Source organism: Neolamprologus multifasciatus, chromosome 3 (genome assembly GCF_963576455.1).
Source record: "Neolamprologus multifasciatus chromosome 3, fNeoMul1.2, whole genome shotgun sequence".
NCBI classification, from domain to species: Eukaryota; Metazoa; Chordata; class Actinopteri; order Cichliformes; family Cichlidae; genus Neolamprologus; species Neolamprologus multifasciatus.
This window is the reverse complement of record NC_140441.1, coordinates 24,480,983-24,493,909: the sequence shown is the minus strand read 5'-3', so window position 1 is coordinate 24,493,909 and position 12,927 is coordinate 24,480,983. Positions and strand designations below refer to the sequence as shown.

Sequence of the window (12,927 nt, the reverse complement as noted above, 5' to 3'; positions counted from 1 at the left end):
TCCTTGAAGTAATCTATTGGGGCCCAGTTTTGACGTGTCATGGCATCAGTGTTCTCAACAATGGCAGGATCATCAATTTGGAATTTGAATCTTGAAAAAAGGATGAAAACACTGAAATGTGTCTCAATTGTTAAATAAAAATTTAGTATTGTTTTAAAATTGTCAGATATGCGGATGTAGAACCCACACGCAGCCCATATGGAAAAGATATATATAAATCTTATAAATTTTGTATCTGTCTTGTGTGAAACTTGTATGAAAAGCATACGAGTGAAAACAGATATAAGATCCCTTGAAAAATTATATAAATGGAACTTGTATGTTTTGGATACTTCCTAAAACAATATATGAAAGTAATGAGAAAGTGGCCACTCATGAGTAAATCATATAAGCCTTATATGATTCACTGAATGAAGCAAGCTAAAGCTGATGCAAGTCTTTTATAAGTTTTTCCCTTTTTTTCTTTTCCATATGGGAGGACTCTTTGAATGAAGATAGTGTGTTCATTAACAGTGAGGTGAGTGACAAAATGCAGAATATTTTCTTCTGGCGATGATGGTCTGTGTCTCCGTTTCCTCTGTTCCCAAAGCCTGTGCGTCAGCTCGATCCACCTGTTTCCGCGATTCTGCAGGAAACATCACGAAAGCTGTTAGAAAACTCCACGTTAATCGAGAATCACACACTTCCTGATATCTAAATCAACTGGGAAACTGGCGGTATCTCAGACAACGATCCAGCGCTAACGGGTGCACAGCCACTCTGCTAAGGCTGCTCTTGAGATGAGGCTGATCAGCTGCAGGTGTGTGATTGCATTCCAGGTGTGGCGAGTCCCATGACGGAGACACCACTCTCTGGACCCGGACTTGCAGGAAGACCAGAACACATCACACACACGCATACACACACAGATGAGGAAACGGGGAACATGAGGACACATGACCATGGCAAGACACCCGGTGAGGACAGTGGGCCATGACACAAATACAAACTCAAGATGTGCTTTGAATTCCTGCTCCACAGTGGATGCCGACTGGACTGTTCAGCTTGATCTGACTCCTCAGAATCTGCTTGCCCTGCCTGAATTTCATCCTCAGAGCTCCCTGAATAATCTTCCTCTGCTTCTGGCTCAAACAATGCATCTTGATCTTCTTCATCAGACAACTCAAGGTCTGAGTTTCCCTCAACAATGTGCAATAAAATTCAATAGGCTTCTGAAAAAGTCTCCGTTTCTGGTCATTTGAAAAAATTAATGTGTTTAAATAGAGCTTTGACAATTAACAGGCAGTCAACTATAAGCACTGTTTGGTCCTGCATACTGTCAGGACAATGCAGGTAAGAATACACTTTGATTACGACAGCCGTCCGGGTGGTACCTTCTCTGCCGGATACACGATGGACGGGTGGTAGAAATGGAGAATCGTGTGCCTGGCGGGACTGTCGATCGAAGACCCTGAAGATATCTACCTATTTGAAACCATGATAACAGGGTTCTTGCTGATTGGAGCTGGCTTGACCCTGGCTTATCGACGAATTAAGAAAGCAAACCCCACAAGGCTGCCCACTGGGATTGGAACGATGGGACGAGGCGTGAGTTCTCAGAATGGGCTCATGGAGTGCAGCATGGATAAGATCTTGGAGAAGCTTACGGCTGCCGTGAATACTCAGAATAAGACCCCTGAGCGCAAATTGGATTACATCTTGGAGAAGTTCACTGCGGTCGTGAGTTCTCAGAATCTGCTCTTTGAGCACAAGAATGACAAGACCACGGAGCGCAAGTTTGATAACATCATGGAGAAGCTCGCGGCTCTCCAACGGGAGATTGAGCTGTGGGCTCAAGCTGGAGCTGAACAAAAACACCCTGATAACGACTGTGTTTAGACTGTTCCTCTCATTCCATGTGAGGCCACCTGGGTTGGCTGCAAGACTGTTTACTTAGCCTAGCAGGGCAAAGGACACTGTCTCAGCTGAACTCTGGACACGCACACACATACACATACACTGATACGCTCACTCATCCCCCCTCCCTTTCCAAACGCCTTCGATGCTTGTTCCCTCCTGGAGAACACGACGGGTCTGAGCCCGCGCTGGAATAATAGCGCAGGGTAGGATGGCTGCTGTGATGCCTGGGATTACTCCTCACCCCCTACCCAACCCTGTTGCTTGTCTAGTGCTCTATAATGTTGTACTGTGGACATTTATGTGCTTTCTGTGCAGAGGAGGGTTTTTTTGTTTCCTGTTCTCATGCTGTCCTCCCATAGGAGCCCAGCATGAGTAGAGGTCTCTTTTTTTCCTCTTGTACTTTCCCATTGTATTGTACATTTCAGTGTTTTTTCTGTAATGCTACCGATCTCCGACCTGTATCCCCATGTGATGTCTGTGTTATGTATGTAAGGTTGGGGGTCCCATTTCACTGCAGGGCAACCTGCATGTGGCGAATAAAGCCTTGATTGATTGATTGATTGATTGATTGATTGATTGGTTTTTCAAGGATGACATGGAAGGCAGGGATTTGTTTTTTGTGTTTTTTCTTTTTACACTGTTAAGCATTTGTGGCTTTAGCGACACATAAAACCTGGTGGCTTAAGTGTCGGTGGGGTTTTAAGTGATTGTGAAGATGTTTTCAGGCCTAGTACAATAACAGCACTCGATTCGTTATCAGGTTGAAAGTTTATGTTTTTATGTTCCTGTCAATCAACAGTGTAGTTAAAACACATGGTGAAAGATATGAAAGTAACATTACAGTGAACTAGTAATTCTGTGTTCTACAGCTTGTACTTCCAGGGTATCTGTGACACCTAAAGAATCTACTGCTAGGAGGCTGACCGGTATCATGTAATTGATGTTACAAGTCACTACAGTGGAAAGAGAATCACCTATTGTTAATTTCCTTTTTTCTTTTCACACTCAGCAACTTCATATGGTCAGGGGACCTACTTTGCTGTAAAAGCCAGCTACTCGGCCAAACCCACCTACTCTAAGCCAGCTGGTGATGGTTCTCAGTTAATGGTCGTCGCCCGAGTCCTCACAGGCGTCTGCACTCTGGGCCAAAAGGATATGAAGATGCCTCCACGAAACCCCCAGCAGTTTCCCTACCGTTACGACAGCGTGGTAAACAGACTGGATAACCCCAGCATGTATGTTGTGTTTCATGACAACCAAGCGTACCCTGACTACCTCATCACATTCAAGTGAGCGTAAGGGAAAAGTGTTTTCCACTGTTTACAAATGAAGGTGTCTTAAAACCCCCCAAATAATAATATAAAACGTGTATATATATATATATATATATATATATATATATATTAGGGGTATATTAGGGGTGCAACAATACTCGTATCAATATTGAACCGTTCGATACAGTGCTTTCGGTTCGGTATGCATATGTATCGAACAATACAAATTTTTTAATTTATTTTATCAACTTTCCTTCTGACGGTGCTGTCTGTGTTGAGCGCTCAGTGGATCTGCGCTCGACAGTGCAGCCTAGGCGGAGTAGTCGAACGCAGATTCACTGAGCGCAGGGCAAGCTAGCGAGACAGAAGCTAAGCTCTCCTTGCAACATGGCAAATTGAACCTCCCCTACCCTCATTCAGATCTGGCGTTTGGAACTATTTTGGTTTTCATGTGACGTATGGCCCTGAAGGTAAGCCCGTCATGGACTAAAGTAAAACAGTATGTTGGATGTGCCAGCAATGCTCAATTACATGGGTGGGAACTAGTGTGTTAGTGCAGTTAGCTTGTTAACGTGTAGACGCCGTCCAGCCCCACGCATGGGGCAATCCGCGGTAGCTTGTTAACGGAGATTTGCCGTGTTGTGGCGTTAACGTCATTTCAACGAGATTTACGCTGACAGCACTAGTGGGAACACAACGAATATGACTGCACATTTAAGCGACATCATCCTAGTGCAAAGACAAGTGGAAGCAGACAAAAACAACAAGCATGCATGCTACAAACTTTACCCGAGTCATTTAGACAGCCGTTAGCACATGATTCTCCTTATGGGGACCTGATATGTTTAATATGCTGCTGAGAATATAGCCCAGAAGAAGCGTATAGTATAGCTTTTATTTTGGAAAGAGCCATTTCTCTGTAATAAACTCTCTTTTCCAAAGATGAGTGATTCCTCAATCAGATACAGGGCTCGCAAAATCGCTAGCCCGAGGCCCTGGGGCCCCCTGGCTGCAATATGACAAGCTAAATAACCAGGGCTGCACATAACGCGCACAAGATAAGAAGTTGCAACGCGTGTTTGCATACATAAGATGTCGAAGAAGCTTTAAGCAATTACTGTGATGTTCCTCCACCTCCAAAGAAATGTCAGAAGGAGTCCGAACCACAAAAGAAGCGCATATTCTCAGAAAAGTGGTTGCAGGAGGTGAGCTGGCTTCAAACAAATGATGAACGCACAGATATGTGGTGCAGAATGTGCCGTGAAAATTTAATAAATTAATAAATGACCAATTAAAAAGGCATGAACATTTTTTTTGTATCGAAAAAATATCGAACCGTGACACCAAAGTATCGAACCGAACCGAACCGTGAATTTTGTGTATCGTTGCACCCCTAATATATATATATATATATATATATATATATATATATAAATGTATATAAACACTGGAAACATATTACAAGATTATGCAGTTTTTAATCTTTTATATAGTTGACATTTTCATCTTATGTCTTCACTTTGTAAAGTATAAAGCACTTAGAATCACATCTAATTAATCTGAGAACTTGTCACAATACCATAATAAAGATTTATTGAATGATAGTCTGGTCCATGCTTAAAAAAGAGAAAAATTAATCCGATTACTTTTTTCAAGTAATGAGTAGAGTAAGGGATTAATATTGCAAAAAAAGTAATTAAAATACTGCTACTTTCCCGTAAGCGCGCTGCTTTACTGCGTTACTAAACCGTGATTTTGTTTGTGAGAGTGTCTCATGACGATGACATAAGTGTGTGCGACATTCGTGGTAAAAGACGTGCAGATCTATGGGGCGCTGTTTGTAAACATGCTGAAACTGCAACATTTTTCCACATTTAGCTCAAAACCTTACAAAAACATGTTTTTTTGAGTCATTTTTACAACATTTAGTAAAATATTTGTAACTTTTCATATTTAAAACACAATTTTAAATGTTAAATCTAAATGTTAAATGTTAAATCTAAATGTTACAGGAAACTAAATATTTAGCTAACATGCAAATTTATTGTACGGATCAATGGAAATACCAAAATAAAAGCTTTACAAAAACCTCCAGTGCAAAAGTGTGCCGGTAGTGGTCAGATTGTGTCTGCTCTTCCCTGACGGTCACTTCTCACCACCATGAGCTGCTTCACTTCTTGCCTACCAGCTGGACATGTGCTGCAGCAATTGTGAAGTGGAGACTGCAGCTGCTGAGTGCACGACTGCTGCGTGGGAAGACAACTTCTTTTCACAGCTAAAAAAAAGCCTAAACTTCTGAGCAGGTACCTAGCAAACTGCCCCGGGAATGTGAAATTCACAGAGAAACCCCCGGATCCTCCCACTGACATGACCGCTACAGCACCAGGCAAACCTGATCCACTCCCGCTAAACAGGTGAAAATAGATTTAAGAGCGACAGGACTTAGTGCTGCTGAATCTTTTATTTTATTTATTTTCTGCTGTGTTTTACTGGAAACTATTTGAAAGAGTGAGTGTAAACACAAATAAAATAACACAATTATTTTCTTTTATATGCTGGAATATGCAGAAAATAGGTTTAAATGCTAAACAAATTTCTTCAAGTCAAAGACTGTTGCATATAATTAAATTTTTGCTAGATGCAATGTGCATAAAGTTAAAAGATTCAAACTAATAAAGCAAGTTTTAAAAAGAGAATTTTTTCATTTGATTACATTTTATATGATGGATTATGCAGAAAAAGTATAATTGGGCTGAAAGATTTATAGCTTTATTACCTACTCAGATTGTATGTCATGTTTTTAAAAAGTAATTAAGTAAGTAATTACTTTTGAAAATAAATAATCAGTAAAGTTACAGGATTACGTTTTTGGAGAAGTAATTAGTTACTAATTACTTTTTTCAAGTAACTTGGCCAACAATGGTGGTAACATTATGAAAACACATCTAAAAACATTTAACCAAGTAACTGTTGAACATAGCAAACCATCTGGTAGAAGAGTTTACAATGTTAACTATGTTAAAATGTAAGCTAAACACATAAGTGATGAGAGAAAAGCTCCAATGGGATGATAATCTTTCTTGTCTGTGGCATTTTTGTCCACAGCTAAATGTGGCTCGATATATTTCCTTTGGAGTAATTCTACCCCTTAGTGGCCAAAAACTCAATCTTCGTTGTGTTTTCATTACCTACAAAATTTGAATTTATTTTTAAAATATAAGCCATTTAGGAGCTAGCTATTCATTTTACTATCTGTGCAGCATTTGTAAAAAATATTAGCAGCTCTAAAGCTATAGATCTGAAAAACTGGAATTGCATAATTGTTATATAGGCCTATACGTGGTAGAAGAACAACCAAGGCTAAATATTGCTGGGTACTCGTCAACATGCAACTATTCTCAGGGGCTGATGGTGACAGACGCCTAGCCGTGGACCTGCCGGAGAGCAGGACAGTCCAGACTGGTGATCGCCCTCCTTGTCCTGGCCCTCTACTCGGTCCAGGCCAGAGAAGAGCCTCCTGTGATCAGCCTGAGAAAAGACAAACGCACCAAAAATACTAAAGCAAGAAGCAGAAGCCTTTGCAATAGGTGTGGGTTTTTTTTCCTTTTGCCACTATTTGAAGATTATAAAATCCTTAATCTGGAAAGATCCAGTGGGATGAGGTGAAACTGAAACCTGTTTTGGTTTTGTGTGGAAATATTTTATACAAACCGAGTTGTTCATCATCACTTACCTATAACAGCCATCCCTCAATACGTTCTCCTTTTGAAGCAATACATTATCAGGGATTGCAACATCTAGTCCTTCATCTCTTCACTCACTTTTCCTCTACCAGACACCTGAAGTACACACAGGAAATGTAAAAATACTACCCTGAAACCCAGCTTTGTATTATTTTTATTTATTTATTTATTTTTTGTTTCACACATGGTACAGCAGTAATTCGTTTCCCATACACAACCTTCCTTTCAATTAAAGTAACACTGTTTCCATGCATGAAAAGGAGCAGGACGAAGAATAAATTCTTAAATATTATTAAATCTTATTTGATAAACAATTGCTGGATAGGGCATCAAACAAATAATGAAAGCAAAGTAAACCGTCTGCCTGAGTGCAACCAGGTTTGTCTTCAATATTGATGTAGGATGCACACTGCAACTTAAGAAAACCCCAGCAAAGAAAAAAATGCTGCAAACACACACAAAACACATCAGAAATAGAAAAAACTCTAAGAACTACACCGCATTCCAAATTATTATGCAAATGATATTTTTCTCCGATTTTCCTAAATAGTCCATTCAAATAACAGTCAGCATAATTTTCGTGTCATCAACCATTATAGTATAAATCAAATGTTACTCAACAAAACTCCCAATGAAAACAGTATGTTTTTCAAAAATAAAAAACTTAAAATGCACTGTTCCAAATTATTACGCACACAGAGTATCAAAACATTTTATAGATTGTAGAGAATTCAAAATGGTCATTTGTTGAATTCGCAGCATTAGTAGATCAATTTTACTGAAATCAAAAGCTATTTCAATCAAAAACATCTTAACAGGTCAAGTTACATATTAACATAGGACCCCTTATTTGATAGCAGTTTTACAATTCTTGCATCCATGGAACTTGTGAGTTTTTGGAAAGTTTCTACTTGAATGTCTTTGCAGGATGTCAGAATGGCCTCCCTGAGCTGCTGTTTGGATGTGAACTACCTCCCACCCTCATAGTTTTTTGCTTGAGGATGCTCTAAAGGTTCTCAATAGGATTGAGGTCAGGGAAGAATGGGGACCACACCATGAGTTCCTCTCCTTTTATGCCAATGATGCAGAGGTGTTCCTTGTAGCATGAGATGGTGCATTATCTTGCATGAAATTGGTTTTGTCTCGGAAGGCACAGTTCTTCTCTTTCTGCCATGGAAGAAAGTGGTCAGTCAGAAACTCCGCATGCTGTGCAGAGGTCAGGGACACACCTTCAGGGACCCTAAAGGGCCGACCAGCTCTCTCCCCGTGATTCCGGCTCAAAACATGACTCCACCACGTCCTTGCTGACGTTGCAGCCCTGTTGAGACATGGTGGCTGTCCACCAACCATCCATCACTGCATCCATCTGGACCATCCAGGGTTGGACTGCACTCATCAGTGAACAGGACTGTTTAAAAATTAGTCTTCATGTAGTTCTGGGCCCACTGCAGCCATTTCTGTTTCTGAGCATTGGTTAGGGGTGGCCAAATATAAGGTTTATGCACAACTGCAAGTCTCTGGAGGATCCTACACCTTGACCGCCCTTTGGTGTCCCAGATCAGGTTTGCTAGAGGTAATCCACACATGGGCCAGCACAGGACCACCATTGTGTCTCCAACTGGCTTTGTGCTGGCCCATGTGTGGGCCAACTCTGGTAAACCTTATCTGGCCCACCAAAGGGCCGTCATTCTTTGCGGTATGTGGGCCATGTGTAAGCACATTGTGTGGGCCACATCCAGGCCATACCAATTTTGCTATGTGGGTTGTAGTTTGTTTTTCTTTTTAAATTATTGTCACACTGTTAAAATATTGTCTATAAGCTGATAGAATTTTCTTAGCTGTGGGGTTCAGGACCAGTTAAGTTTCACTGTTTATTCTTGTGTCCTGTGTGCAGTGGGGTCTGGTAGTTTCAACACTGACATACTTTGTAGAGTTATATTAAGATGTGACAAGTTGAATGAACTACTCTATACCCTAGAACCTACCCCGAAGCAAACCCTTACACTACACACACACACACATACTCTCACTTCAGCATTCCCAACTTCAAGGCCCTGCCCACGGCTCTGCACATGACCCTAATGGAAAATTGCAAAACAAACATAAATAAGTTTAGGATTTTGTGGGCTCACAGAGAGCTTTCCTAGTGTGTGGTGACTTGACTGGCCCACTTCTGGACCTAGCAGCCTAACGGTGTGTTCACACCGAACGCGATGGACGCGAACCACACCACAGACCACAGAAACTGTGGAGAGCAGAGTCGACTCGGAGACGACTGTTTATAATATTTCTAGTGATACTCAGAAGGTCTCATCAAGTCCCGATTTAATTCAGTTTATGCTGTTATCAGTGTTTGCATTGATAGCATGGCTGTGGTGTCATATCAATGTATCCGCTCGGTGTTTGCTGATATCAAACTGTAGCATTAGGACCACTGAGTTAACCTTTGTAGTGATACTCACTCCTTTTTATTTAGACCTGGTTTAATTCTGGGATAGTTGAATATTTGTATATAATCACCGCAGACTGTTTTAGATTATATCTAATATATATCATGTAATTATCCTCATAATTACAAAATGTTTTATGTAAGATTTATGTTTTGTAATTTGGAATTTTGGAATTTCAATAATGTATTTTGTAACTGCAGTACACATAATACTCATTTTAAACAATTTTGTCCAGGTTCCTTGCCAGCAAACAACTCCTCCAGAGACGCTGTCCTGGTGAGGGAGAAATTCATGGCTCACTTCTCGGCGGAGGGAGCTGTGTCTTGACAACCAAAGGAGTAGCCTGTTTGAAGTCCGAGTGACTTCCCCACAATGGCTCTTTTAAGAGCCACCCACAAACCTCTAAAGAGTGTTCCTGTCCTTTTAATTTTTTCTTAATAAATGGAGCTCTACTCCAAAATAAACTAACCTCTTTTTACTCTCTTAAGTAACTTGTCTTCACTATGTTCCTATATACAGTGTGGTGCAAAAGTTTGGGCAACCTTATTAATAGTCATTATTTTCCTGTATGAATCGCTGTTACAATGAAAAATGTCACTTACATATATCATATAGGAGACACACACATTGATATACACTAAATATTTATTTCATTTCTCTTTTTTTGTGTTGCCAATTTATGCACCTGCTTGATTTAAACGGTTATTGCACACTTTCTGTAAATCCAGTGAACTGCATTTCACTTCTCAAATATCACTGTGTGTGTCTCCTATATGATATATTTAACTGACAATTTTTATTGTGACAACCAATGATTTGTACAGGAAAATAATTACTTTTCACAATGTTGCCCAAACTTTTGCATCCCACTGTATTAGTATGTTTTGTCATTAGTATAATATGAAATAAATTCTACTTGTGTCAAGTCGGGTGCCAATATTTGCTGTGTAGTAGAACAGAGACATTTGTCATTATAAATGTTTATTTGAAAAATAAATAAATAAATTCATTAACAAAAACATTTATCATAAATATATGAAATTTAACTATTTACAGAGAGACAGGAATAAAAAGGACCCAGCTTGGAGTGGAAGAGCCTCAGGGAGAAGGAGGAGAAAAATAAGAAGATTGTTTCTGCCCTGGAGAGCTGCTGCCTCATCAGAAAACTACTGATCATTAGGGTCCAATGTTTCCAAATTTAACACAGCTGTGCTGTTTTCAAAAGCTAATTTATAAATTTTTATAAATTTGAAATTTCACAAATTCTCGTGTCTGAAGCGGCATGCTCTCCAGAACAGGAACAAGGCCGAGGAGGAAATGTTCTGTTGGAGACGGGCGTGGCCTCTTTAGGGACTCCAGGATGGCCAGCTCCACCGCCGATGGACCGTCCTGGGACCCGTCCCGGGACCCGTCCCTCGCCCGCCTTCGAGCTGTCCTCCTCTGTGGGCCTGTAAAACAAAGCACAAAACAACACAAAGTAATGAGAAGGCTGCTACTAGATTTTCATTTTCAACATTGAAAAACAAAACAGGATATAAACAGATTGGTTGTAGATATTTAGTAAAGGTGATCACAAGGGAATTCAAGCAAGTAAAATGCTGTCAGTGCTTGATGTTCATACCTGTGGGTGCAGCAGCAGGAGCTGAGGGACCAGGGACTGGGGAGCCAGGAGAAGAGACAGGGGAGGACTCTGCTGCATGATTACTTGACTCTATCAAGACAATATTAAATGTTAACAGGTTGAAGACAATAGTCATAGAGAATATTATATTATTATATACTTATATATACTTATTATTATATACAGTGGTCTCTCATTTATTGCAGCACATGAACAGTAGTCACAGTTCTCACAAGTTGATTCTCAAAGTGCAAACCTTTGTCGATTTTAAAACGTAAAAGTATTATGCCGCGCTTTTTCTCCGTCTGCGGCGCCACTTTTGTGCGCCTTTTTTGCTCCCGGTGCAGGTGTCTATTTCCGAATGAGGGTCATAGTTATGAGTATTTTTGTGCTGTTTTTTTCTATTGGACGTGATGGTTATCAAAACCAAACATGATAAGTTTGGCAAGCGCAGGAGACACGGCACGGAGGAGATTTGTCATTTGGGCTGCAGAATGCAATGCGCATCGTTGAAAGCTGTACGGTGCAATAAAAAAAAATCTGCGAAAAGGCGAGGCAGTGACGGATGAACAGCGGGACTACTGTATACTGTTTATTAATAAACAAAATATATTCCTGTATGACAACACGCATAAATTAACTGCCTACATTAATTCATCGTAAACTTACCTTCTGACTGACACTCCCCTGCTGCCTCTTCGGGCTGTCCCTGGTCCTCGGGGGAGAAGTTCTCCATGGTCCGCACCATATTACCACTTGTCTCCTGCGGGGTGAGGAAGGGGTCCAGAAACCCCATGACCGCGAAGAACTTCCATCTTCTCCCCGTTCCTGCTGCAGACCCACTCCTCTTCTCCTTCTCTGTCTTCTTCTCCTTATTATAAGTGTCCCTGAGGCTCTTCCACTTTCTCCTGCAGATGTCCTCTGAATAAACGCATTTTCTTGTTAGCAGAAAGGTATTTGTACATCAGTGGGAAAATAGCGGGACAGTAGGCGGGCTTGCTAGCTTTTGCGCGGGTTCATCGGGTCAGTCTGAAACTGAAAAAGAAGGAGGAATGAACTTACCAGGTTGCCCGATCTCCTCACTTATGTGTCTCCAAGCTAGGTCCTTTTTATTCCTGTCTCGGTAGAAGTAGTAGCTAGCATCATATAGCTCTGGGTGATTAGCCACGGCACTGATGAGCTTTTCCTCCATACTGAATGAAGAATGAAGGGCTTTAGCTGGATCTGCCCCTTTGACCTAGGTCAGAGTCACGTCACCAGGCTCCTGATTGGTTGTCGCGATTTTTTTTCGCGAGTCAAACGCGCCAGACGCGCTACACTGACGCGCATTTCACGCGTTTTGCGTTTTCGCGACGCAAATCTGCTTCCGAATTTTCGCAGGACCTGCAATCGCGTGTCATTGCGCTTTTCCATTGACTTTACATGTAAACCTGACGCTCTATTCGCGTCCATCGCGTTCGGTGTGAACACACCGGGATTTTTGCATGTTTATAACTGTGGTTTTAAAAAAAACAAAAACAAACAAACATTGGACTGATTCAGCAGACTTCAGATCTCTTGTTAAAACCTTATATATTGTGAGGTTGAAATTGTTAAATATTGTCATTGTGTTACTTAAATTTGTAAGTCTTGGTTTAAACTGTATGATCAAAGACATTATTTTGTTTCTGTTGACCTCCCCAGCCTGTATTTTATTATAGGCACATCCTATGTGAAGGTTCTGTTTTCTTGTTTAGTAAGCTTCCTGCTTTTGACCCTTTTGTGGGCAGGAGGTCACACAAACGCACCTACAAACACACACACTCACATGCACCTACACACACACACACATAGACACACGTGCTTACACGTGCACACACATACACACATAGTACCTTGTCTTTTAGAACCATAAAGGGGGGGGGGGGGTTTACAGTGGGTGGTGCTTGTGTGTACTGTAA

General features: G+C 40.9%; 1 protein-coding gene and 1 long non-coding RNA gene across 2 annotated transcripts in view; both read right to left on the bottom strand.

The window, feature by feature from the left end:
- LOC146522196 (uncharacterized) overlaps positions 1-12,927 on the bottom strand; it is a 360,305-nt gene that overhangs the window by 224,765 nt on the left and 122,613 nt on the right. The window lies entirely within an intron of this gene.
- Positions 10,367-12,236, bottom strand: LOC146522203 (uncharacterized). Its single transcript, XM_085138282.1, has 4 exons — positions 12,050-12,236; positions 11,657-11,908; positions 10,988-11,077; positions 10,367-10,814 (listed from the first exon to the last, which is right to left on the bottom strand). Exons 1-4 carry the CDS (start codon positions 12,177-12,179, stop codon positions 10,597-10,599), a joined length of 690 nt encoding a protein of 229 aa, XP_084994408.1. The 5' UTR covers positions 12,180-12,236; the 3' UTR covers positions 10,367-10,596.

Coding starts and splice junctions, on each gene's coding strand:
- LOC146522203 (XM_085138282.1), bottom strand. CDS start 12,179: ATGGAGGAAAAGCTCATCAGTGCCGTGGCTAATCACCCAGAGCTATAT. Junction 11,078..11,656: donor AGGGGAGTGTCAGTCAGAAG/GTAAGTTTACGA, acceptor TTGTCTTGATAG/AGTCAAGTAATCATGCAGCA. Junction 10,815..10,987: donor TCCTGCTGCTGCACCCACAG/GTATGAACATCA, acceptor TTTGTTTTACAG/GCCCACAGAGGAGGACAGCT.